Here is a 26,580-nt window from a genome sequence, read left to right on the forward strand (position 1 = left end):
TTAATATCATTAATTCATCTTTGTCACTAGGATATGTACCGAAAACTTTTAAGCTGGCTATGATTAAAGCGCTTGTTAAAAAAAAACGCAACTTGATCCTACAGAATTAGTCAATTATAGGCCGATCTCAAATCTACCTTTTCTGTCAAAGATACTAGAAAAGGCAGTATCCTCACAACTATGTTCCTTTTTAGAAAGAAATGATATCTGCGAGGATTTCCAGTCAGGATTTAGACCGTACCATAGTACTGAGACAGCTCTCGTTAGTCACAAATGATTTGCTCCTATCATCCGATCGTGGTTGTATCTCGCTATTAGTGTTACTCGATCTTAGTGCTGCATTTGACACTATCGACCACAACATTCTTTTAAATAGACTCGAAAATTATGTTGGCATTAGTGGAATTGCATTAGCATGGTTTAAATCAAACTTATCTGACCGTTATCAGTTTGTAGCAGTAAATGAAGAGATGTCTTATCGATCACAAGTTCAGTATGGCGTACCACAAGGCTCAGTACTAGGACCGTTGCTGTTCACTCTGTACATGCTACCATTAGGAGATATCATTAGGAAGCATGGCATTAGTTTTCACTGTTATGCTGATGATACTCAGCTCTATATTTCTAGCCCAGACAAAACTTACCAATTCATTTGAAAGTCACGTGTCTAACTGTAAAACCACATTTTTCCATCTTAAAAATATATATAAATTACGTCATATGCTCTCATTGGCAAATGCGGAACAATTAGTTCATGCGTTCATGACATCAAGGCTAGATTATTGTAATGCTCTACTGGGTGGTTGCCCTGCACGCTTAAAAAACAAACTACAGCTGGTCCAAAAGTTCTTACCAGAACCAGGAAGTATGACCATATTAGCCCGGTTCTGTCAACACTGCACTGGCTCCCTATTAAACATTGTATACATTTTAAAGCAACACTAAGGAACGTTTCCTCTTCGGTTGCCCTACAGGTTGGAAGCGGAATTGTCCATTACCGCTGTCGTAAATAATTTCACCGCCCGCAGCCTACTGTCGCACGCACGCTCGCTGTTTATCTAGCACCGGCTTTGGAATGAACGATGTCCACAGACAAGGTAGAGTATGTTGCATGATTTCATGAAAGCATGATGTATTGCAACATCAGAAACGAAGAAAAACTAAATTATGACTATTGTAATGCTTGACGTAAAGCAAGTCAAATTTGTAGTTTTCTTATGTCTCATTCGAACTACAGAAACACGACCCGGTTTGGCAAACTTGCATAGTGTGGTTATAGCAGATATAGGGCTGCAAAGTGAATCCAGAAGTGCCTTTCACCCTGTTACGACTTGATGAACCACTGATACGATTTTGGAAACATTATTTTAAGGTAAAAAATGTTACTTAGTGTTGCTTTAAAATATTGCTGATTACTTACAAAGCACTAAATGGCTTAGCTCCGCAGTACTTGAGCGATTATAGTCCTTCACGTCTATTGCAATCTCAAAATTCCTATTTAGCACCAAAACTTTGGAACAATCTTCCTAACATTGTCCGGGAAGCAGACACACTCTGTCAGTTCAAAGCTAAACTAAAAACACATCTCTTTGACCTAGCATACACATAAAATATTATAGACTTCTATAATTCCATATTAGGCTGCATAGATTAGGCCAGCCGGAACCGGGAACACTTCCCATAAATCCTGATGTACTCGTTACATCATAAGAGGAATGGCGTCTACGCTAATATTAGTCTCTCTGTTTATACCGAGGTTTACCGCAGTCCGCCGGATCCAGGCCGTATCCAGATCTGATGAAGGACCTGCGCCTGGACGCGACAACAACGCAGTCCTGAAGTGTCAACTAGTCTCTCCTCTTCTGCCGGATCCAGGCCGTATCCAGATCCGATGAAGGACCTGCACCTGGACGCGACGACAACGCAGTACTGAAGTGTCAACCAGTCTCTTCGTTTACTGAAGTGAGGTGGACCCCGTCCGTATCCAGATCAGATGGTGGATCTGCACCTGGACCCAACCATGACACATCCCTGAAGTGCCAGCCTTATCAGCCCTGTGAAAGCCTCATCGACACGACCAATCTGACTTCAGACCTGTGAAGCTGCTTTGATACAATCTGAATTGTAAAAAGCGCTATATAAATAAAGGTGACTTGACTTGACTTGACTTGACTTGACTTGACTTGACTTGACTTGACTAGTTCAGTATGGCGTACCACAAGGCTCAGTACTAAGACCACTGCTGTTCACTCTGTACATGCTACCATTAGGAGATATCATTAGGAAACATGGCATTAGCTTTCACTGTTATGCCGATGATAATCAGCTCTATACTGTATTTCTTCACAACCTAACGAAAACTACCAATTCACAAAATTAATGGAATGCATAGCTTGATATAAAAAATTAGATGACTTGTAATTTCCTACTACTAAATTCTGAAAAAACTGATTCTAATTATTGGACAAAAAACTTCCTCACGTAATAACCTAGAATACTGTCTAACACTTGATGGCTGCTCTGTCAAGTCTTCGTCGTCAGTTAGGAACCTGGGTGTGCTCTTTGATACCAATCTTTCATTTGAAATTCATGTGTCTAGTATCTGTAAAACCGCATTTTTCCATCTTAAAAATAAATCTAAATTATGCCATATGCTCTCATTGACAAATGCGGAACAATTAGTTCATGCGTTCGTGACCTCAAGGCTAGATTATTGTAATGCTCTACTGGGTGGTTGCCCTGCACGCTTAATAAACAAACTACAGCTGGTCCAAAACGCAGCAGCTCAAGTTCTTACCAGAACCAGGAAGTATGACCATATTAGCTCTGTTATGACAACACTGCATTGGCTCCCTATTAAACATTGTATACATTTTAAAATATTGCTGATTACTTACAAAGCACTAAATGGTTTAGCTCCGCAGTAGTTGAGCAAGCTCTTAACGCATTATAGTCCTCCGCGTCTATTGCGATCTCAAAATCGACTGCTGGCGGTAGATCCTTTTCCTATTTAGCACCAAAACTTTGGAACAGTCTTCCTACCATTGTCCGGGAAGTAGACACACTCTGTCAGTTCAAAGCTAGACTAAAAACACATCTCTTTGACCTAGCATACACATAAAATATTATAGACTTCTATAATTCAATGTTAGGCTGCATAGATCAGGTCAGCCGGAACCAGGAACACTTCCCATAAATCCTGATGTACGGTACTCGTTACATCATAAGAAGAATGGCATCTACGCTAATTTTAAAATTTTAAATTTAATTTCCCTTAGCCTGCCGGATCCAGGCTGTATTCAGATCTGATAAAGGACCTGCACCTGGACCCGATGTCATAGCGGGGTGCTAAAGTGGCACCTAGTTTCTCCTTATGGAGGATCCCTTTACCACGCTACAGATAAAGCGTTGTCTGGAAAATTCGTTTTGCGTATCTACCCCGAAGTGATAAAATTCTGTATCAAAAAGGTTAAGGCCAGACAAGTAGTTTTTTAAGGCTTGGTTTGTTGGGAATTACAAACCTGCGCACATATATTCAAACGCGCATACCAATAGACTGATCTCGTAATACGCATGTGCACGCCATCAGCGTTCTCACAGGTTTCGCGTTTAAAGTCTGTGTAGAGTTTTCTGTTAAAACGGTGTCGTGTTAGCGGCCCCAAAGTTAATAACTAATGATCTAATGCCTATGACTGTCTGAAGTGAATCAATCAAATTAACTTTAGCTGGAAAATAACTTTATTCGTAATATGCTATCTGTTTCTGATGCAGAAAAGTTAGTTCATGCGTTCTTGACCTCGAGACTAGATTACTGTAATGCTTTATTAGCTGGTTGTCCTGCATCCTCAATAAACAAGCTACAGTTAGTCCAAAATGCCGCCGCTAGAGTCCTTACTAGATCAAGAAAATTTGACCATACAGTATAACACCAATTTTATCATCACTACATTGGTTACCTATAAAGTTCCGTATTAATTACAAGGTATTGCTACTGACTTATAAAGCCCTAAACGGCTAAGCTCCAGTTTATTTAACGGATCTTCTATCGCCCTATAATCCATCGCGCTCTTTAAGATCACTAAATTCAAGGCTTTTGGTCATACCTAGGATATCCAGATCAACCAAAGGAGGGAGATCATTTTCACATTTAGCTCCAAAACTCTGGAATAGCCTTCCTGATACTGTTCGTTGCTCAGACTCGCTCTCCCAGTTTAAAACTAGATTAAAGACGCATCTCTTCAGCCAGGCATTTATATAATATTTTTAATCTTACAGTTAAATCCGGTCTCTAGTTCATAAACGCCAGAGGAGAACTGGCCCCCGACTGAGCCTGGGTTCTCCCAAGGTTTTTTTTTCTCCATTAGGTCACCTGATGGAGTTTTTCAGTTCCTTGCCACTGTTGCCTTTGGCTTGCTCAGTTGGGGATACTTAATTTAATTAATCAATCAACAATACTATTGATCAGCATTACCAAACGTGGACGTTTTACACTAGAAACAAACACTGATGTACTATTTTATTTAATACTGTGAAGCTGCTTTGATACAATCTGTATTGTGAAAAGCACTATATAAATAAAGTTGACTTGACTTGACTTGACTATTCAAGAACTGCTATAAAGCCAAAACAATATTTAAACTATAAACTTTAAACTAAGTTCAGGCATGAAAACTCCTCACCTTTCGGCGAAATTCGCCGTTTTAAAACCTAAAAGGGTCACCTACGTGATTTGTGCAGATCCGATGAGAAAATATTGAATGGGGGGGGGTGGGTGGGGGGGGTCGAGGTCGAGGCCAGCATTTATCCCCTATAAAGTTACCATAAACTTCGCAGCTTTAAAAAACAATCATCATTCCTAATGCCGAAACATGACAGCCAATACGAGTCAGAGTAACGGGCAGAAATGTTTTCAAAGTCTTTTACACCGCGAGTCTGACAACTGGACACACTGCCGAACATAGAACCGCACGTCGGAAAGCAAGCCTGAGGTAAGTTAGCTTACAATGTTAACTGTCCTGTCAGATACAGACAGCGATGTTGCCAATGTCATTATTTTTACATTTTGACATAGAAGTGGGCGAGATAATATCGCGAGCGGGCGCGGGCGCCGTGAGCGCTGAGCGAGCAGGAAACAAGTAACAGTTAGTGCAGTGTTATTCATTGCGCGGCTCGCGAGCCTCAAGTGGCTCGCCAAGCTTTAATTTGTGGCTCGCATGGCGGTAAATAATACGGTGATATGATAATGCATTCACTAGAGATATTTCATAAAAACATTAATAACAAGTAGGGCTTTAACATTACCCGTTAAAAACTCACAGTGTCAGCTCTATTACAAATAATTTCGATTGGATTGAAAGGGGTGGTTTATCGAGAGAACGTGAAAAAACTTGATCGATTGAAAACCGAAACTGAAAGGACGACGTATGACGAGCTGAACGAGCTGTTCTCGTGATGAATAAAGTGTCATATAAATGAGTATCCTTTCATTCTATAATTCTCCTTTCACTCAGCATCTGTGAAGTGAAGCAGGACAGTCCTTGTTTCAGATTATCATACAGACGACTGGTTTGGGGCATTTTTAATGCGTGATAAATAGTAGTAGTAAATAGTTTTTTTTCTCTGACACCCGATGAAATGAGTAGATCAGCGGCCCATTGGTTCTTTTCTTGATTAAGTTAGTATAGAAATTAGTACAAAACTAATTATGAAAGTTTCCTTTATTTTTCAGTGCATTTGTTTTACAATATATGGCTATTACTATCATGGGATTAATATTATAACTATTATTGTAGTAGTAATGTAGACAGACACTGTAACTAAAAGAGTTTTGAATTTTTCTTTGTTTAATTTGCACCAGATTGATGAATTTAACATTTAAAAAGCACAAAATTTTCTTACGGGGGAGCATGCCCCCGAACCCCCCTAGAGTGGCAGAGGTCCACTCATCACAGTGATCCAAAAATCCTGTGAGAAACACTGGTAGCCTAATACTATGTCAATGCAGCTTACATGTTTTTTGGGGGGGTGTTCATCACTGTGGAGTATAGTTCAATTCTATTAATAAATGACAAATTTGTACTAATTTCATCTGTTCGTGTTAACTGTCACGCGTTACTCACTCATTACATTTATTTGGGGGGGGGGGGGGGGGGGTATGCCGCCTTCTCACCTTTTTTACCCCTGACCTGTTTTCATGCCTGTAAGTTACTTTAAACTATCTTTGTATCTCTGTAAAGCCGCTTTGGAACAATCTACATTGTTAAAAGCGCTATATAAATGAAGATGACTTGACTTGACTATACCATGATGCCACGGGAGAGGAGTTGTCGTCGTTATATTTGAAAATGGTGGAAAGCAGCGGCGCGGCTGTTTTCAAGTGTAAGTACTTTATAAAACACTTTTTGTTTCTTTGTGGTTAAATTGTATTTGTTTAACATCATATAAGTAAACGATTGACTTGTTAAAAGTTTAAATAATGTAAATCGAGGGAACAATTTTGTGAATTGGCTGCAAAATGACAATTTTATCATCATTATTATTACCGAACAGAACGAGCTAATGCCTGTCAGCAAGCTAAGTTAACACGGTTTTCTTTAAACAACGCCGTTCGTTGTTTCGCAGTTAAACTAGATAGTTACAAAACTTTTATTTTATATTTTACAATGACTTTATTTCTCCTTCATCAGGTGGATATTATGTAATATTTGTTGCCTACATAGCAAGCTACTGTTATCAAGTGTACCTCAACTTGTCCATGTAAACATCAATATTAACTAGTGCAAAATGCCCGTGCAAAATCAGTTTAACTAGTGCAAAATGCCCGTGCAAAATCAGTTTTTGTGTGTGTTTTTAGTAATTGTTGTTTTGGTGTGTTTGAGTGCTCATTGTTACAATTACACAGCAAAAGTTCAGTGACATTTTTATTTGTGCATGGTAGAAAGCACACAGTGAACTCTGAGAAAACGCTACGCTTGAGCAAACAATTTGTGAATAGGCTACTACAAATGATGCCTGTGAAAGAGACTGTGAACGCATTGAATAGGATATGTTTAGTTGGTGAATAGCATAGGCTACTATTACACAGTAGCGATAATGTTAAGCACACCAGAATGAAATGTAATATTCAGAAGTAAACAGCATAGCTGACTTACAGATTCAGTTAACATCCACAAATGAATAAGCGTGTCGATTCAGGGAGCAGTGCAAAATGCCCGTGCAAAATCAGTTTTTGTGTGTGTTTTTAGTAATTGTTGGTTTGGTGTATTTGAGTGCTCATTGTTACAATTACAAAACAAAAGTTCAGTGACATTTTATTTGTGCATGGTAGAAAGCAAATACTGATACTGACATAATGACATACAATAAATGTGGAAAACATAACTACACGATTCAGGGAGCAGGCTACACAGTGAACTCTGAGAAAACGCTACTTAAGCTCCGCTGATTTCTTCGACCCTCTCTGTCTCTGGTCCTGGGTTGTGCTCACTCAGTGTCAGTGTGAGAGGGGGAGTGGCCTGTGGCTAGAGCGGCAAAAGCCAGTGTGTGCTTCTTTTATCAATATATATTTAATAATATCTTTTGCATTTCTAATCCAAACAACGTCAAAGTTGGCACTACACTTACTCATGCCCGTAGCAAGACACCTGTCAAGTTTGAAATCCATCGGACTAACAGTTCGAGAGATATGCGAATAACACACACACACACACACACACAGACAGAAAGACGTTCCCGTAATTTATAGATAGATATACAGAAGTAAACAGCGTAGGTGACTTACAGATTCCGTTAACATCCACAAATGGATAAGCGCGACGATTCAGGGAGCAGGCTACACAGTGAACTCGACAACTCGATGATTCAGGGAGCAGGCTACACAGTGAACACCGAAAAAATGTTACGCTTGAGCAAACAGTTTGTGAACAAGTTACTACAAATGATGGCCATGAATAAAATATAATATTCAGTAGAAAACAGTGTAGCTGACAATGTTTATGTCAGAATGTTTATTTTTAAACCACAACCAAGAAGGTTGGTTGTGAAGCCCAAGAAGGGCTTCTTTGACCGATACAACCCTTTTAATGTCAGAATGTTTATTTTTAAACCACAACCTTCTAAGTGCTTCTTTTACCGATATATTTAACGATATAGTTTGCACTAATCCAAACAACGTCAAACTTGGCACTGCACTTACTCGCACGTGCCCGTAGCGAGACACCTGTCAAATTTTAAATTCATCGGACTAACTGTTTGAGAGATATGCGAATAACAGACACACAGACAGACGTTCCTGTAATTTATATATATATATATATATATATATATATATATATATATAGATTGACCATGGTTCATCACTAATGTTAAATTCTGTGTTGATTTTGCAGGGGGCTGATGAACACGTGTTCTTATAGAGTGGAGAGTGGCTGATGAAAGGGAGGAAAGAAAAGAAACAGAGTGACTAGAGCATGAGGAGAGACAAGAACAGGAGGCCAGAGAGAGAGAGAGAAGAGAGAGAGGAAAGATTCCTTCAGCTTTTATAAACAATTGCTAAAAAATCTATTAATAAAGAAAATAAATGTTACACGCTCTCTTTACATTTATTTGTTAGTAAGTTAATTTTGTCATGCAAGCTTTATTTAGCAAGTTTTATTACAAAACACTTAATTCCCAGGGATTTACAGTAGCTACAGTAGATTGTCAGTTGTAAAGTGTTTAATATGTGGCATTGAGAAATTAATATTTTTAAAGTGTTGTGAACACTTATTTTGTGGCAGATTCCAGATGGTTTTTGAAACAAGCAAATGGCAGGTATATCTTAAAAATATCTGAATATGAGTGTTGCACTGTAGAGAAATACCCACACACTCCAGACACCTTTAAAATGTATTTACTTTATTTTTGTGTATTATTTAACTTTCAAATGGATACAGAATACAAAGCTTAAAACAAAGTCACAAAACTTTGGCACAAAGTAGTATAATAGAGCTTAAAGCACCACCAAAAGCAAACGTTTTAAAACATTTTTATTATAGTGTCATCTTGAGGGAAGAAAATGGACTTCAGCAGCTTTAGTAAGGTAACCTTCACAGGTTTCTAAAAGGGACTTTGATACTAGCAATCTCATTTGTAGGGCATAACTTTAAAATAATTCAAAATCTGTTTCTTTCAAAGTATTTGTCTTTAAAATATAGATGAAGAATTTGCACATATACATACACACACACACACACACACACACACACTGCTTGTGATATTACCATCAATGAATGAATCAACAGATACACACGCATACATCTCCATTGATTCATTCATGTTTATTCATTGATGGTAATATCACAAGCAAATAAATTACTTTTTCCTTATCAAAAATCAACATCTTTCATTGTTCACAGGTTTGTGTGTGTGTGTGTTTGTTTTTCTGAGGTAAAATATGTTAGCCAAATGCTGATACTTAAGTTATTTGAGAAATTACAAGTCAAGTCAAGTCAAGTTTATTTGTATAGCGCTTTTCACAACACAGGTTGTATCAAAGCAGCTTCACAGTATTAAATTAAAATAATACATCAATGTTTGTTTCTAGTGGAAAACGTCCACGTTTGGTAATGCTGATCAATAGTATTGTTGATTGATTAATTAAATTAAATATCCCCAAATATCCCCAACTGAGCAAGCCAAAGGCAACAGTGGCAAGGAACCGAAAAACTCAATCAGGTGACCTAATGGAAAGAAAAAAAAAAAAAACCTTGGGAGAACCCAGGCTCAGTCGGGGGCCAGTTCTCCTCTGGCATTTATAAACTAGAGGTCAGATTTAACTGTAAGATTAAAAGTATTATATGAATGCCTGGCTGAAGAGATGCGTCTTTAATTTAGTTTTAAACTGGGAGAGCGAGTCTGAGCAACGAACAGTATCAGGAAGGCTATTCCAGAGTTTTGGAGCTAAATGTGAAAATGCTCTCCCTGCTTTGGTGGACCTAGATATCCTAGGTATGACCAAAAGCCTTGAATTTAGTGATCTTAAAGAGCACGATGGATTATAGGGCGATAGAAGATCCGTTAAATAGACTGGAGCTAAGCCGTTTAGGGCTTTATAAGTCAGTAGCAATACCTTGTAGTTAATACGGGACTTTATAGGTATGTAGTGATATTAAAATCGGTGTTATATGATCATATTTTCTTGATCTAGTAAGAACTCTAGCGGCGGAATTTTGGACTAACTGTAGCTTGTTTATTGAGGATGCAGGACAACCAGCTAATAAAGCATTACAGTAATCTAGTCTCGAGGTCATGAATGCATGAACTAACTTTTCTGCATCAGAAACTGATAGCATGTTATGTAGCTTAGCAATGTTTCTAAGGTGGAAAAAGGCTGTTCTTGTAACATATGAAATATGATTATCAAAAGACAGGTTGCAGTCTAATATAACACCAAGGTCTTTTACTGTAGAGGATAAAGTAACAGGACATCCTACTATGTTAAAGTTGTAGTGTGAGAGGTTTTGTGGGTGGTTTTGACACAATGATCGTTGTTTCAGGCGATGTGCTGCGTACCGTATCGATCAGATTCCTGAAGTCTTTCTTCAGAACCTCCGTTTGGCGCAGCCTGATGTCGTTCACTCCCGCGTGCAGGATCACAGTTCCGACACGCTCGTTATCGTTCAGAATCTCTGGAACGCGAGCACCGATTTCAGAAACGCGAGCACCAGGAAAGCAGTGACTGTGCACCTTACTTTTACCTAACGTAGCGTGTACGTGCCGAACAATGGAATCGCCGATGATCACAGCATCGTGTTCTGTTTTGCAAAGAGGGGAGAAGCGGTTTTGGGTGGATATCTCGAAAACCATGAAGGTCGGAGAGAGTCTTGGTCTAGACCTGACTCGCGTCTTCCGCGGAACCATCCAGGCTTCGTGGTGGCGTGTTGGAGCCGGAGTGAACGAGACCATGGCTGATCGCAACCTCGGCGCGCAGGACCGATGCTGAGAAACACACGGAGTAGATGAGGTCGGAGTCAGTGGGTTAGTAACGTTAATCACTGATTTGTGTGCATCGACGCGTGATGTTTCAAGAATTAAACGAAAAATGTTTCAAAGAATTATAGTTGATTAAAATATCAACTATATTTCTCTATCAGCTCGGCTTGTCTCACTAAAAGGTCGTGGATCTGTTTCTCAACAGCTTCCAGCTCAGACTGCAGTGCGTGCAGCTCAAATGTGTCCTCACCTGCACCAAAAGGTAGACTGCTTACATCTGATATATTCGCCATTTTAACAGATGGACAGTAAGTTAGCAACGACGCTACCAGTGATGCTATCAATATTAATACTAATTTATGACTGAAGTCTTGAATATAATCCGTCTTTTTAGTGGTACGGGTGTAGAGTAGACGCACGATAGGTGAAAAAAAAATGTTTGTTTGTAAGTGAGTGTGGAGAAGACGCGTTCAGCCGTGATCCACAGGAGTAACCTATAAGAGTATCCGATGTTGGATCACTAATAGGCTTGAGACGCGTCTGCTCAACAGTCCGCGTTGTAACTATGAGGTGAGGAAAAGTAGAAAATGTTCGTTGTAAGTGAGTTTAAAGAGAAAATCAAGAATTATAAATCAAATCGATGGAGTTCCAAAGACAACAACGCGTTCAACGCATTCAGACGCGACGCGAAAGCTTACACAAAAGCTTTCGACAAAGGCATGATCTGCGAGCAGCTGACCGACTCCTCCTCTGAATTGTGAGCATGAACGACGTAAAAACACAGACGAAAGGGGAAAGCAGAACTAAAAACATTGCTCGAAGTTGGTCGAAAATGGGCTCTTTAAATTTTTGCACTGATGTGACAGCGCATGTCACATGACAATAGTACGTCCGGACTCCATTCATACTACCCGTATTCATGCTATATAGAACGTACTTTTTTAACGGTCGTGAAGTACGTTCTAATTTAAATGTAGTACCTACTCACATAGTACGCGATTTCGGACGTAGCTAATGCAACACAGGCGCCTCCCCCTTTATGAGTGGACACACCCCTTACTGCTGATTGGCTACAAGTGTGTTTTGGTGCTCGGTCCGATTCACTTTCAACAGCGTTTCTCAGAAATCGCTTACTGCACCTTTAAGTGACTTTGAACCGCTTTGAACATAGCATGGTTGTTGGTGCCAGACAAACTGGTCTGAGTATTACAGAAACTGCTGATCTACTGGGATTTTCACTCACAGGCATCTCTGGGGTTTACAGAGAATGGCCCGAAATAGAGAAAATATCCAGTGACGACAGTTCTGTGGGCGAAAATGCCTTGTTGATGCCAGAGGTCAGAGGAGAATGGCTATTGTTCTGTTTATTCTAATCTTTAAAGCAGGATGGATCCTGAGTAGCTGTCAATGTTTTTGTCATTCATCATCTGAAAAAAAATGATGATCAACTTTATAGTGATCAACTATATTTCTCTTTGTAGTTGTGGTGTGGACTCTGCTATTCTTTTACATTTAGAATGATTTTCAGAACTATATCTTTATTGTTATAGTAATCGTCCTTGGTGTGAAAAGGCCTTGATGCTGTAATGCGTGTCATTTATTAGCATTTGTAGTCACCTTCTCTCACCTTTAAGATTTTTTTTATGTTATTGCCCTATTATATTCACAAATATGTAAATGTAAGAAATGATAGAGTCCATCCTCACTTAAAGGAAGTGCATCATAAAACAGCTTCTATATACTGCTATTTTACCATTTTAGACATCGACAAACATCTTTGAGTCATAAATTTAGTAAGCTGAACTAAAGTGTCTGTGTCTGTTCATTGTAGATCGAGCCGTGGTGGAAGAGTGAGAAAGACAGAACTCCCAAAGATGAGAAGAAAGAGGATCTCAAGATAATTTATACCTGCACATATCTGTCACTTCTCATGTTTAGAGATAACTAAAAATACTGTAACAAATGCATTGCTAGTTATTGTTAGTGAATCCATTAACTAACTTTAACCAATGGGACATTGTTGTATAGCATTACTGCAAAATCTATTTATAGCTGATTTGGAGGCCCTGGGAACTGAAAAGTGTTGTAATTTCACAAACAGCAGAGGGCGCAATAAACCAGCCAAAAATGATTATGAATTATGATGATTTTTTTGATGATGAATTTAGCAAATGTGGCCTGTTACTAATCTGTTTTGAAGACTCAGATACTTGTTAACAATCACTTTTAAAACTTTCCCAATCTAAAGCATGTTCGAGGAGCACCTTTTTTGGCACATATTTCTAAACCGTTTTAATCATCTGAGATTCAGTAAGGGTCTAAAACTGATGTAGTAATGTCTTGACAAAAAATCGGAATCAGAATGATCATTAAAATACAGTATCCTGAAAAAAGGATGTTACTTTTTTTTGCTGAGTTTATATACCATAATGTCTCATTCTTTTCTGGTGGTGATTCTCATTAGATTCTAAATAATGTAATATAATTGTTTGTTTGTTTTTTATCAAAAATGAATGCATAGCTTATTCAACAATTACTAATGATTAAAAAAGTAGACACTTACATCTACAAGCAGCATCTTCAGTCACAGGCTTTACTCAGGACAGCGACCCGCAGATGTGTGTCACTTTGCTCTGTTTCCTGCACCAGCCTGAGGACAAACACAGACCATTGTGTGAGTCATTCTGTTGACCCGATCGTGTATCAGTTCTGAAAAACATTTCTCTTAACCCAATTAACTAATCACTATCTGAACATGTTTAAATACATTTGTAGGCCCCTATATCCATTACTGTCTTTAAAATATTTAAATATTTAAAAACAGAAATAACAGTTAAGTCAAGTCTTCATTTATATAGCGCTTTTAACAATGTACATTGTTTCAAAGCAGCTTTACAGAGATAAACGTATAATTTCTTAAAAGTTCTCTCACTGTTTGCTTTATAACACTATCCTGCTGCAACACTTTCAGAGCTGGTTTGCCAAACTGTCAAACCCATACAATCCTCCTCCTTCCATAACATGATGTAGCAGCAAAACCAGCCAATGACATTATTTTTATTTTTACTAACCCTTATTGTGCTAAAATGAAAATGGAAATGATTAGGAAATAAATACAACATGAGGGCTTTAGAATAGGCACATGTTTATGTAGTTCAGGATTTCAAGGCTTTGTCAATAATAATTTAAGCAGCTTCCTGATCTCATTGTTGTCTTAAACACAATAGAGGGAGCCGATCACGTCACCCACACTCCCTCTGCCTAACAAGCTTCACCCTCCATTGGGCAAATAGACTTCTAACTGTGACTGGGGGTGTGGCTTTAAACTGGCTTGACCAGATTTCCCAGGAGTCTGTGTGTGTTTTTTTTTTCTTTGATAGACATAACTGACACCAGTGGAGCGGAGGGAAAACTTGCACTAGCACATATTTGTGTTCCTGGAAGCTGCAATTGCCTCTGATGAATTCCAAGGACTTTCTGAACGCTTCAACAGTTCCGGCTTAGATCCTACTGTACAAGCCCGTGGCCAGATAAAAGTGTTGACAAAAAATCTGGGCAAATTGAAATGAAGCAATATTCAATCTTCCAGGGATTAAAAGCAATAACAGGTAATTTTTCTCTTTATTTGATCAGTTTAGAAGGGAGAAAACATTATATCCAGGATTCAGATCAAATATTCTTATATAAAATTTTCAGCCCTCTCTAGGTCAATGGAAGATCTCAATGTAGTTTTGGAAAAGAGAAGTTATATATATATAAAATGATAATTTCTCTATATTCACAGTAGTCAACATTCGAAGTGGATCAAAACCTTTCATCAAAGTTATACATGAATTTTGAACAATAACTGTTCTTGTCTTAGGACAACTTTGATGAGCCTTTTTAATCCACTTCAAATGTTGACTGTGTGTGTGTGTATATATATATGATAATATACTTTAAAAGATATATTGAATGTAATCTGAATGTAAATGTTAATTGCAATTGAATGGAAATGCATTATAGTGTAAATTTATATTAAGTTCAATTAGTTGAACGTTTTATTTTTTTACCCACTTAACTACATATTTATATACAGTTTCTTAATTACATCTATTGTCTTTGAAATATGGATAAATTGTATCGCCGAAAGTACTGATGAGCATTTATGGTAAACTGAAATATACTTTAATGTCAGCTTTAAGTACATTTGAATGTCACATGTTTAAATATATTTGTAATTACACATTATATTAATTTAGTACATTTAAAATACATTAACTTTAAACGTATTGTTGAATAAAACACTACAGTTAAATTTATAATCAAGTACTATAAATATGCTTTAGTATGTTAGTCAACACATTGAAATAAGTGTACAAAAGCACAACAAAACAAACAAAAAAAGAAACAGTCATGAAAGGGACCTCTCTTTAGGTACACTTTTTATTTCATATTTCATATATATATATATATATATATATATATATATATATATATATATATACTTTTCAGGATTTTAAGTACACTACAACTTTTTCACATGGCCAGTAATTAAATATTCTATTATTCGGTGTAGGCTAAATGAAACACATTATTTTTCATGGGAAATAAAGGTGTAAAATGTTCAATAGCTTCAATGTATGCGTCTATACAGACTTTTAAAAAAAATAAACCTATACCCTGAGATATGTTCCTGGAGTGGGAACGTATCAACATATCAGCTGTAGAACATAAACAGATGGTTCTTATAGAAAGCAAAGAAACTATAGTAAACAAATAAAGAGGCACCTCTGTATGAAGGACTAAAAATGACAGAACGAAAAATAAATAAATAAAAGTATAAATAAATAAATAAATGCAGAAATAATAGTAAAAATAAATACATTTTGGTAATATAAATGGCTATTTCTGTATTTTTACATGTCAAGTCAAGTCAAGTCATCTTCATTTATATAGCGCTTTTAACAATGTAGATTGTCTCAAAGCAGCTTTACAGAGATAAGCGTATAATTTAAGGTAACAGAGATTGTTTCGGCTTTACAGCAGAGTTAAGTTATTTCCATCTAAAGTTAGTTTTAATTGATTTGGTTCCGTCGCAATGATCATTTGTTATTAAATTAGGGGCCGCTAAGACGACACCATTCTCTCTACACAGACTTTAAACGCGAACCTGTGAGAAACGCTGATGGCGGTCACATGCGCATTTAGAATGGGTTCTATAGTTATGTGCGTAAGAATATACGCAGGTTTGGAATTCCCTACAAGCCAAGCCTAAACAAAATACTTGTCTTTCCTTATAAATTTTGATAAGGAATTTTATTTTATTAGTTGCTTTGGGGTAGGACCGCAAGACGAATTTTCCCGACAACGCCTTATCTGTAGAGTGGTAGTGGGATCCTCCATAGGGAGAGACTAGTTGGCACTTCAGCACTGCGTTGTCATCGGTCCAGGTGAAGGTCCTTCGTCAGATCTGGATACGGCCTGGATCCGGCAGGCTGCAGGAAAAACCTTGGGATAAACACAGACACTAAAATTAGCGTAGATGCCATTCTTCTCGTGATGTAACGAGTACATCAGGATTTTTGGGAACTGTTCCCGGTTCCGGCTGACCTAATCTATGCAGCATAACATTAAATTATAGAAGTCTATAATGTATTATGTGAAAGCTAGGTCAAAGAGATGTGTCTTTAATCTGGCTTTGAACTGACAGAGTGTGTCTGCTTCCCGGACAATGGTAGGAAGACTGTTCCAGAGTTTTGGTGCTAAATAGGAAAAGGATCTACCGCCAGCAGTCGATTTTGATATTCTAGGTATAATCAACTGGCCGGAATTTTGAGATCGTAATAGACGTGACGGACTATAATGCGTTAAGAGCTCGCTCAAGTACTGCGGAGCTAAACCATTCAGTGCTTTGTAAGTAATCAGCAATATTTTAAAATTTATGCGATGTTTAATAGGGAGCCAGTGCAGTTTTGACAGAACCGGGCTAATATGGTCATACTTCCTGGTTCTGGTAAGAACTCGAGCTGCTGCGTTTTGGACCAGCTGTAGTTTGTTTATTAAGCGTGCAGGGCAACCACCCAGTAGAGCATTACAATAATCTAGCCTTGAGGTCATGAACGCATGAACTAATTGTTCCGCATTTGTCAATGAGAGCATATGACGTAATTTATATATATTTTTAAGATGGAAAAATGCGGTTTTACAGATACTAGACACGTGACTTTCAAATGAAAGATTGGTATCAAAGAGCACACCCAGGTTCCTAACCGACGACGAAGACTTAACAGAGCAGCCATCAAGTGTTAGACAGTATTCTAGATTATTACGTGAGGAAGTTTTTTGTCCAATAATTAGAAACTCTGTTTTTTCAGAATTTAGAAGTAGGAAATTACAAGTCATCCAATTTTTTATATCCGCTATGCATTCCGTTAATTTTGTGAATTGATAAGTTTCGTTAGGTTTTGAAGAAATATAGAGCTGAGTATCGTCAGCATAACAGTGAAAGCTAATTCCATGTTTCCTAATGATATCTCCTAAGGGTAGCATGTACAGAGTGAACAGCAGCGGTCCTAATACTGAGCCTTGTGGTACGCCATACTTAACCTGTGATCGATGAGACATCTCATCATTTACTGCTACAAACTGATAACGGTCAGATAAGTATGATTTAAACCATGCTAGTGCATTTCCTGTAATGCCAACATAATGTTCTAATCTATTTAAAAGAACGTTGTGGTCGATGGTGTCAAATGCAGCGCTAAGATCGAGTAACACTAATAGAGAGATACAACCACGATCGGATGATAAGAGCAAATCATTTGTGACTCTAACGAGAGCTGTTTCGGTACTATGGTACGGTCTAAATCCGGACTGGAAATCCTCGCAGATATCATTTCTTTCAAGAAAGGAACACAGTTGTGAGGATACTGCCTTTTCTAATATCTTTGACAGAAAAGGTAGATTCGAGATCGGCCTGTAATTGACTAATTCTGAAGGATCAAGTTGCGTTTTTTTAACAAGCGGTTTAATCAAAGCCAGCTTAAAGTTTTTTGGTACGTATCCTAGAGACAAAGACGAATTAATGATATTAAGAAGAGGATCTATGACCTCTGGAAGTATTTCTTTCAGTAGCTTAGTCGGTATAGGGTCTAACATACATGTTGTAGATTTAGATGATTTAATGAGTTTAGTAAATTCTTCCTCTCCTATAGCAACGAATGAATCAAATTTTTCCTCAGGGAGACTACAATGCACTGCCTGATGCGATACTGTAGTAGACGGTTGCATAGTTATAATTTTGTCCCTGATATTATCAATCTTATAAGTGAAGAAGTTCATAAAGTCATTACTGCTGTGTTGCTTGGAAACTTCGGTGCTTGAAGCTTTATTTTTCGTTAGTTTAGCCACCGTTTCAAATAAATACCTAGGATTATGTTTATTTTCTTCTAATAGGGTTGAAAAATAAGCAGATCTAGCAGCTTTTAAAGCCTCTCTGTAAGTAATTGAGCTCTCTTTCCATGAAATGCGAAATACCTCTAGTTTTGTTTTCTTCCAGTTGCGCTCCATTTTTCTGGCTGCTCTCTTAAGGGCCCGAGTGTGCTCGTTGTACCACGGCGTTGGACTATTTTCTTTAATCTTCTTTAAGCGCAACGGAGCAACTGTGTCTAAAGTGCTGGAAAAGAGAGAGTTAAACGTTTCTGTTGTAATATCTAGTTCTTCTAAGCTATCTGAGATGCTGAGATGATGAAACTGATTAGGAAGATTATTAATAAAGCAATCTTTAGTAGCAGAAGTGATAGGTCTCACATATTTGAAACACGGAGTCGGCTTTGCAGCCTTGGCTAAATGCAAATTACACGAGACTAGATAATGATCTGAGATGTCATCGCTCTGCTGCAGAATTTCAACGGCATCCACATCTATTCCGTGTGATAATATTAGATCTAGAGTATGATTACGACGATGAGTAGGTCCTGACACGTGTTGTCTAACTCCAATTGAATTTACAATGTCTTTAAATGCCAATCCCAATGCATCTTTTTCATTATCGATGTGTATATTAAAATCACCAACAATTAGTACTTTATCTGCAGTCAATATTAATTCTGATAGAAAGTCCGCAAATTCTTTGATAAAGTCTGTATGGTGCCCTGGTGGCCTGTATACAGTAGCCAGCACAAATCTCAAACGTGATTTATCGTTTACACTATATATTTTTACATTAAGCACCAATGCTTCAAAAGAATTATATTTAAAACTTGATTTCTTAGTGGTTTTGAAACTATTACTATAGATTACAGCAACACCACCCCCTTTGCGTTTCAGACGAGGCTCATGTTTATAACAGTAATCTTGCGGGGTTGATTCATTTAAAGTAATGTAATCGTTTGGTTTTAGCCAGGTTTCTGTCAAACACAGCACATCTAGGTTATTATCTGAAATCATATCATTAACAATGAGTGCTTTTGAAGTAAGCGATCGAATATTCAGCAACCCAAGCTTTAGCATTTGCTCATCTGTATTATAGCTGTTTTTTATTTGTTGAACATCAATTAAATTTTTAACCTTAGTTGGGTTTAAACGTTTTTTGGATTTCCAAATTCGGGGAACAGACACAGTCTCTATATGATGATATCTAGGTGAAAGAGGCTCTATGTGATGGGATTTATCTGACCTTGGTGACGAGAGGCCGCTAGCAGACAGTCGGTTTAGCCAGTCTGTCTGCTTCCTGACCTGAGCCCCAGATTGTCATGTTTGAGCTCTAAGACTATGAGCCATATTACTAGAGAGAAGAGCAGCACCATCCCAGGAGGGATGAATACCATCTCTTTTCAACAGGTCAGGTTTGCCCCAAAAACTTTTCCAATTGTCTATGAATTCTATATTATTAAGCGGACACCACTTAGACAGCCAACCATTAAGCGAACACAATCTACTAACTATCTCATCACTCCTGCGAACAGGAAGGGGGCCAGAGCAAATTACAGTCCTTGACATCGTACTTGCAAGTTCACACACCTCTTTAATATTAATTTTGGTGATCTCCGACTGGCGGAGTCGAACATCATTAGTGCCGACATGAATAATGATCTTAGAGAATTTACGATTAGCATTAGCCAGCACTTTTAAATTTGCTTTGATGTCAGGCGCTCTGGCTCCCGGCAAACATGTGACTATGGTGGTTGGTGTCTCTATTTTCACGTTCCGTGTAATAGAATCGCCAATAACTAGGGCACAATCATTCTCAGTGGGTGTTTCACTGAGCGGGGCAAATCGATTTGTTATGGTAATAGGAACGGAAGAGTGGTTTTTAGATCCGCGACTAGAGCGATCCCTCACTGTCACCCATTTGCCCGGCTGCACAGGCTCTACTTCAGCCAGAACCGACTCATGTAAAGTGTGCACTATTCTATGCGCATCCAAAACATCTAAAGCACTAGCACTCTTACTATCCTCAATTAAAGTTTGGATGCGTGTTTCTAATTCTGAAATCTTCTCTGTCAACCTAACTGTCTCCTTACATTTATCACATATAAATCCTATATTGTCGACAGAGAAGCCTATACTAAACATGTGACATGAAGTGCAAGTGACAATAACAGGACAAGACATTACTCACCGTGTTTGTTGAGTGATTCTTACTCACCTGAGCTTTTTATGAACTCAAAGGCGCGGACGCGCGAGAGAAAAATAAATAAATAAAATAGCTGAGCGCACGGGTGGCGCGTTAACAGGCTAGCGAATTACTAGCGTTTTGTGCTAGTAGTACTAATAACAAAAGCTAGCGATGTCAGGTTAATCTGAGATGTTGGGTAAAATGTAGTAGTATAAACAACTAGAAATGGTAGTAAAATGATGGTTCAAAACAAAGAAATATATGGCTAAGACGGAGCTTATCGCACCGAATCAAACAAACACACTCACAGCAGGCAGCGAGGCAGACAGGAGCAATCGATCAGACAGTATTTATTTATTTATTTATTTATGCATTTCTATATGTATTTATTTATGTATTTATACATTTATTTATATATTTATGTATTTATATATTTATATATGTATTTATTTATACATTTATTTATTCCTACATTTATTTATTTCTGTATTTCCACATTTCTACATTTATTTATTTCTGTATTTCCACATTTCTACATTTATTTATTTCTGTATTTCCACATTTCTACATTTATTTTTCCCTGCGCATGTATGCTAATTGACCAATGGCTAACCACGCCCCCTCCACTCACTCTGTCAACATTCGGTAACAGGCGCTTTGGCAGCTGTCACAGTAGGAGACATTTCACAGGAGGCAATTGATGATTTTTTTAGAGACAGAAAGATTATATATCATCTCGATGTCACCAAAAGGGCCTTAAATATGCATTGGAGGGTTATATTAATAATTTTATTGTTGAGAAGGTCGATAAGCTTCAGCTCCAGAACAAAGATTTACAGTTCACACTTCACAGTGTAAACGTTATAGTTTGGTGCTATTTCGCTTCAAACGCTCGCTTTATACGCGCATCCTATTCGCTTTGGATTCAAAATGTTCAAGCGTCGAACTAGACGCGGATACGCGCGAATTTGACGCTCTATTCGCGTTTGGTGGGAGCGCAGAAGAACAGGCTGCGATGTCAAGATTGCATGCTGGATGTGTGTGTGTGTGTGTCAGAGAGCGGGCGCCGGGGCGCGATGAACAGTGGAAACATAAAAAACATACTCCATTTTGTTCATACAGGACATAATTAAAACTGCAAAGTGTTTAGCCTACTTATATTTGTGTAAAACACAACATTGTGCTTTTGTCAAACTGTAAACTCTTGTCAAACTGTAACCTACAACTGTCACCCAACCAAAATCACACACACACGCTGTTTAAAAGCTAAAATGACAAGAAAAAACATAAAAACGAATGAAAACTGATAACCGCAATGCATTGCAATAGACGAGGAAACAAACAGAATGTCCAAGTGTATTGGGTTAGCTATGCGTACTGTGATTGGCTCATCGCGTTTGGGGGCGTGGCTTAGTATTGGTCAATTAGCATACAAGCGCAGGGAAAAATAAATGTAGAAATGTGGAAATACAGAAATAAATAAATGTAGAAATGTGGAAATAGAGAAATAAATAAATGTAGAAATGTGGAAATACAGAAATAAATAAATGTAGGAATAAATAAATGTATAAATAAATACATATATAAATATATAAATAAATAAATATATAAATACATAAATATATAAATAAATGTATAAATACATAAATAAATACATATAGAAATGCATAAATAAATAAATAAATACATGTAAAAATACAGAAATAGCCATTTATATTACAAAAATGTATTTATTTTTACTATTATTTCTGCATTTATTTATTTATTTCTACTTTTATTTATTTATTTATTTATTTATTTTTCGTTCTGTCATTTTTAGTCCTTCATACCTCTGATCCAGCAAATTCAGTAAACAAACATAAGCTGAAGACTGGATTAGAGAATGTTGTGTAAAGCAGTAGAATTAATGTGTGTAAAATTAATGTCCTGCAGAAAACAAAAGCCACTCTTATATTCATAAGCTTTCTCCCTAAGGAGCTTGGGTGGGCTGCTCTCACACACGCATGCAACTGCAGTCTGTCCTGTGTGAAATACCTCTAGGAACCGGATAGTCATTGATTTGGAGTGCTCCATTTTACTTTCCTTAGACAAGTTCGGTATACTTACCCCTTGGCATTATGCTCACTTTCCAAAACCACAGTCCAGCAGGCTGACCAAGGATAAAAACATCAGCAGTCATGCTTCTTACTTTTCGTATAGCAAGCCAGTCAGTGAGTTATTTAGAAGCAAACTCCTGTGAATGCTCATATATCATGTTTTGTACAGTGTCAGAACAGACATTATAAATTACAGTGATCGTGATGAATGTGCAGAAGTGAAATGTGGACTGGGAAAACTGCACAGGTTTGGAATCAAGGCCTTTGTTTAATCCTTCCTTTGACACGAGAGCTGCAGCTGAAGGCAAAATGCATGGAAAAGCATCTGACAAAAATGTGAAACTCCGTGCCAACAGGACGTCTGTGATTTTACTAGAAAAACACATGATCACACACCAGTGTTATTAACTAAAACTAAATCTATATTAAAAAAATCGCTTTCATTAATTGAAATAAAGCTGAAATAAGATAAAATATACATATTCAATCAAAACTTAAAGCGTAAAAGAAAATTAGAAATTGAAGTACTAAAATTACAAACTAAAACTGAAATGAGAATAAAGCTAAATAGAAATGCAAACAAAAATGACAGAAACAACAAAATCGTCAAAATATAAAAAAATAAAAAAGCTTATTAAAAATATTAATAAATATTATAATAGTATATAAATAATGTTGATGCTAATAAATACTAATAAGTTAACAGTAACACTCAAATATAAATAATTTCTAAATATTTGTATAATTCATCAAGTAAAAACTGCAAAAATAAAGTAAAAATTGCAGTATACAAAAATAGTTAGCATATTTTTAAAAAACATCAAGGAATACTTCTGTCATTACTATTTTTTTCACCCTGATGTTGTACGGAGCCCCTAAGGGGACACGGTCATGTAAAAAAATTGATCTAAAATTCATATATTTGATTTTATATAAATAAAAATTTTATAAAAAAAAAAAAAAAAGTACTTAATTTTTTAGCATTTGCTTATTGGGGAACACAAAACTTTTACGAGGCTATAAACTTAAAAAGTTCTTTTTTTCAAGTACATTTTAAATCATAATGTTTCAATAATGTTTTGTTGTTTATAGACAAGTGACTCAATATGCCTTCTGTGGTTATTTGCAGGGTATGAGAAGCAGAGGGAAATTTTACACACATTCAACACTCAAATCTAAGAGCACATCTGACCTGCTCCCCATCAAGGTCAGTCATGAAGGACCGCATGGAGGAGTTGCGTCAGCGGATGAAGGCCAGCGATAAGATGCAGGACAACAACGCCTTCAACAAGGAGGAGGACATGGACCCGTCCTCGCTGATAGGCCTGCAGGCCGTGATCTTTGAGGAGGAGCCTGTCCTGGAGAACTTCCTGAAGGAGGCGCAGAACATCCGTGACAGCATCGAGGAGCTGAACTCTGAAGTCAATAAGTTTGGCCAGCAGCAGAGAAACTTTATGGCCACCATCAGGCGCCTCAGCATCATGAAAAAGGAGAGTAGCATGACGCGAGACATCAAGTTGTTGGCCGAGAGCCTGAATAAAAAGCTAGATGCTCTTTCCAAGCAGGCCAAGCGAACCGAGGCTGAGCTGGGCCCGGACAACGCCACGTCCCGTATCCAGAAGGCCCAACACGCAGCCCTTTTCCGCCAGTTCCAGCAAGTAATGCGACAACACAATGACGCGATCCTGGCCAAGCAGGACAAATGCAAGCAATTTATCATCCGGCAGCTGGAGGTTTCGGGTCGTGAGGTGTCCGAAGAGGAGGTGGATAACATGATCGAGCAGGGCAAGTGGGAAATCTTCAATGAGAACATCTTAGTCGATGCAAAGATCACTCGTGCCCAGCTCTCAGAGATAGAACAACGCCACAAAGAGCTCCTGAACCTGGAAAGCAACATGAAGGACCTGAGAGATCTCTTTCTAGATGTGTTCATGCTGGTGGAAGAGCAAGGGCACCAGATCGAGAACATACAAGCCAATGTGGAGAAGACACAAGACTATGTTTCAGACTCAAAGGAGAAGTTCACAACGGCTGCCAGATACAAGAAGAAGAACCCTCTCAGAAGACTGTGCTGTTGCTGCTGTCCTTGTTTCAGATAGCGGCTGACAAAATAAACAGTGCCAAAGTTTCTCATTTACTGTGCTCTCAAGGGAAGAACTGGGGTCTGAATACAATGGCAGACATCGACCTCTGTCTGATGAAAATAAAAAAGCAAAGGCACAAAGCACTTTTAGACTACATTTAAAAAAAGGAAGGCTCTGTAGCGATGAAGACTTAGCTGGGGTGTTGACATGCAATACAAGTGGTTATATAAAGATTTCACAAGATGTTATTATGTCTTGTTATATCACATTGTGCAAGGTGTAGTCAAGGGTACATTTATCTTGTATTTTATTACTGTGGAAAAAGCCACACCATTTTGGAAGTTCAAATTTTATTTGTTCCCTTCAGTATTATTGTTTATAGGTCATTTGTATGCTTTAGATTTATCAAATATCTGAGCTAACATTATATAAGACTAGCAAACTATGATACCACGCACAGTCTAATATTTGCTCATAGATAATTAGCCGTTACTCTGGAGCTGATTAGAATGAAACTGGTTGGGCTCATGATGAGGTGAATAATGAAGACATGTTGGTGAGTCAACAGAGCAGGTATCAGGTGTCGGTACAATTTCTAGTATCTGGGTGTGTCTACATTTTCAGAAGAAAACGTGTTGCACAGAAATTGAAGGAGAAGAACATTATTTATAAATGCAATAGAAGCAGAACAATGCCACCGTGTTTACTCAGATAATTGAGAGAAATATGAAAAGGTTCGCATTCCTTTTCACTAATGAATTTGCATGGCTCTTTCTTACCTTTTTAATTTTATAGCTATTTTTTATTCAGCTTCATTTTTATTTGAATGCACAAAGAGCTATTTCTATCTGATGAAATATTACTAGTCATGCTCAGTTCTGTAATATTTATGATTCCAGAAATCCCAGAAAGTTTTTGATGATTGAAGATAATGACATTTAAAGTTACCATGAAATTTGCCGTATTCAATCCCAATATTCTAATTTTTCAAATAAGTAAATAAATGTGTCCAAAAACAAACATCTGAATATTGTTAAAACTTGAACATTATTCTTGTTTTCTTACTATGAATAAATTATTCAAAAATGCATTATTTTATTTAATTGAATTTCAAGTTGCATACAAAGAGGATGTATGGTACGAGTTAAAGGGACAAAAATTGGATACTGTCATAGTAGGAAGTCCTTACAGGAACATAAATACACTTTTTGTTATACTGGAAGAAACTCTATCCACATTCTGATAGCAATCAATAATAGAAGTGGTCTAAATATGTAAAAAATATATATCTTCTGTGGAAGTCTCAGGACCAAAAAATGTTTTGTCCAATTACTGCATTCGGTCTGAATACAATGATAAGATGTCCTACCTGCCTGTCAACGTATGTATTTGCATACCTCCTCACACCTGCTTGCGTAGACGTCACACGATCCATGAGTCTATGCAGAGTTGTAGACAGTCATCAAGCGGCACAAACAAACAGCAGCCACCTTTTACAGTTCCTCATGAACCAAGACAACAAGCTTATGCTGCATTCACACCATGTCGTAATTGCAGTAATTAAGAGATGGCAACCCATTACCTTCTTCTCTGAGCTGTTCATGTCCTCTGAATTATGCGTTTTTATGGCAACATTATCAATGCCAAAATGAATATGCAGCAGTCAGGCCCAAATCCGAGCTTTGCGGTATGTGTCAGGAGTTAGTAAACAGCAATAAAGCACACAAGACTTGTTTACTCATAACTTCCGTTCTCGCACATATTACGTCATTACACAACACTTCAGGTTCAACATCAACAGTTCTGACTTCCTTTTCAAAATAGGAGT

At 37.6% G+C, this 26,580-nt stretch overlaps 1 protein-coding gene across 2 annotated transcripts; it reads left to right on the forward strand.

The window, feature by feature from the left end:
* The first annotated feature begins 810 nt into the window (after positions 1-810).
* On the forward strand, positions 811-25,848 carry stx19 (syntaxin 19). Of its 2 annotated transcripts, XM_081367910.1 has the most exons (4): positions 811-2,148; positions 12,803-13,645; positions 14,352-14,579; positions 23,798-25,848. In XM_081367910.1, exon 4 carries the CDS (start codon positions 23,883-23,885, stop codon positions 24,765-24,767), a length of 885 nt encoding a protein of 294 aa, XP_081224036.1. In that variant the 5' UTR covers positions 811-2,148; positions 12,803-13,645; positions 14,352-14,579; positions 23,798-23,882; the 3' UTR covers positions 24,768-25,848. The 2 variants fall into 2 exon arrangements, with proteins under 2 accessions (XP_081224036.1, XP_081224035.1); XM_081367909.1 differs by lacking the exon at positions 811-2,148 and having other exon boundaries at positions 11,417-13,645.
* The last annotated feature ends 732 nt before the right edge of the window (positions 25,849-26,580 follow it).

The sequence above is a fragment of the Scardinius erythrophthalmus genome, assembly GCF_964197995.2.
Source record: "Scardinius erythrophthalmus genome assembly, chromosome: 6".
NCBI classification, from domain to species: domain Eukaryota; kingdom Metazoa; phylum Chordata; class Actinopteri; order Cypriniformes; family Leuciscidae; genus Scardinius; species Scardinius erythrophthalmus.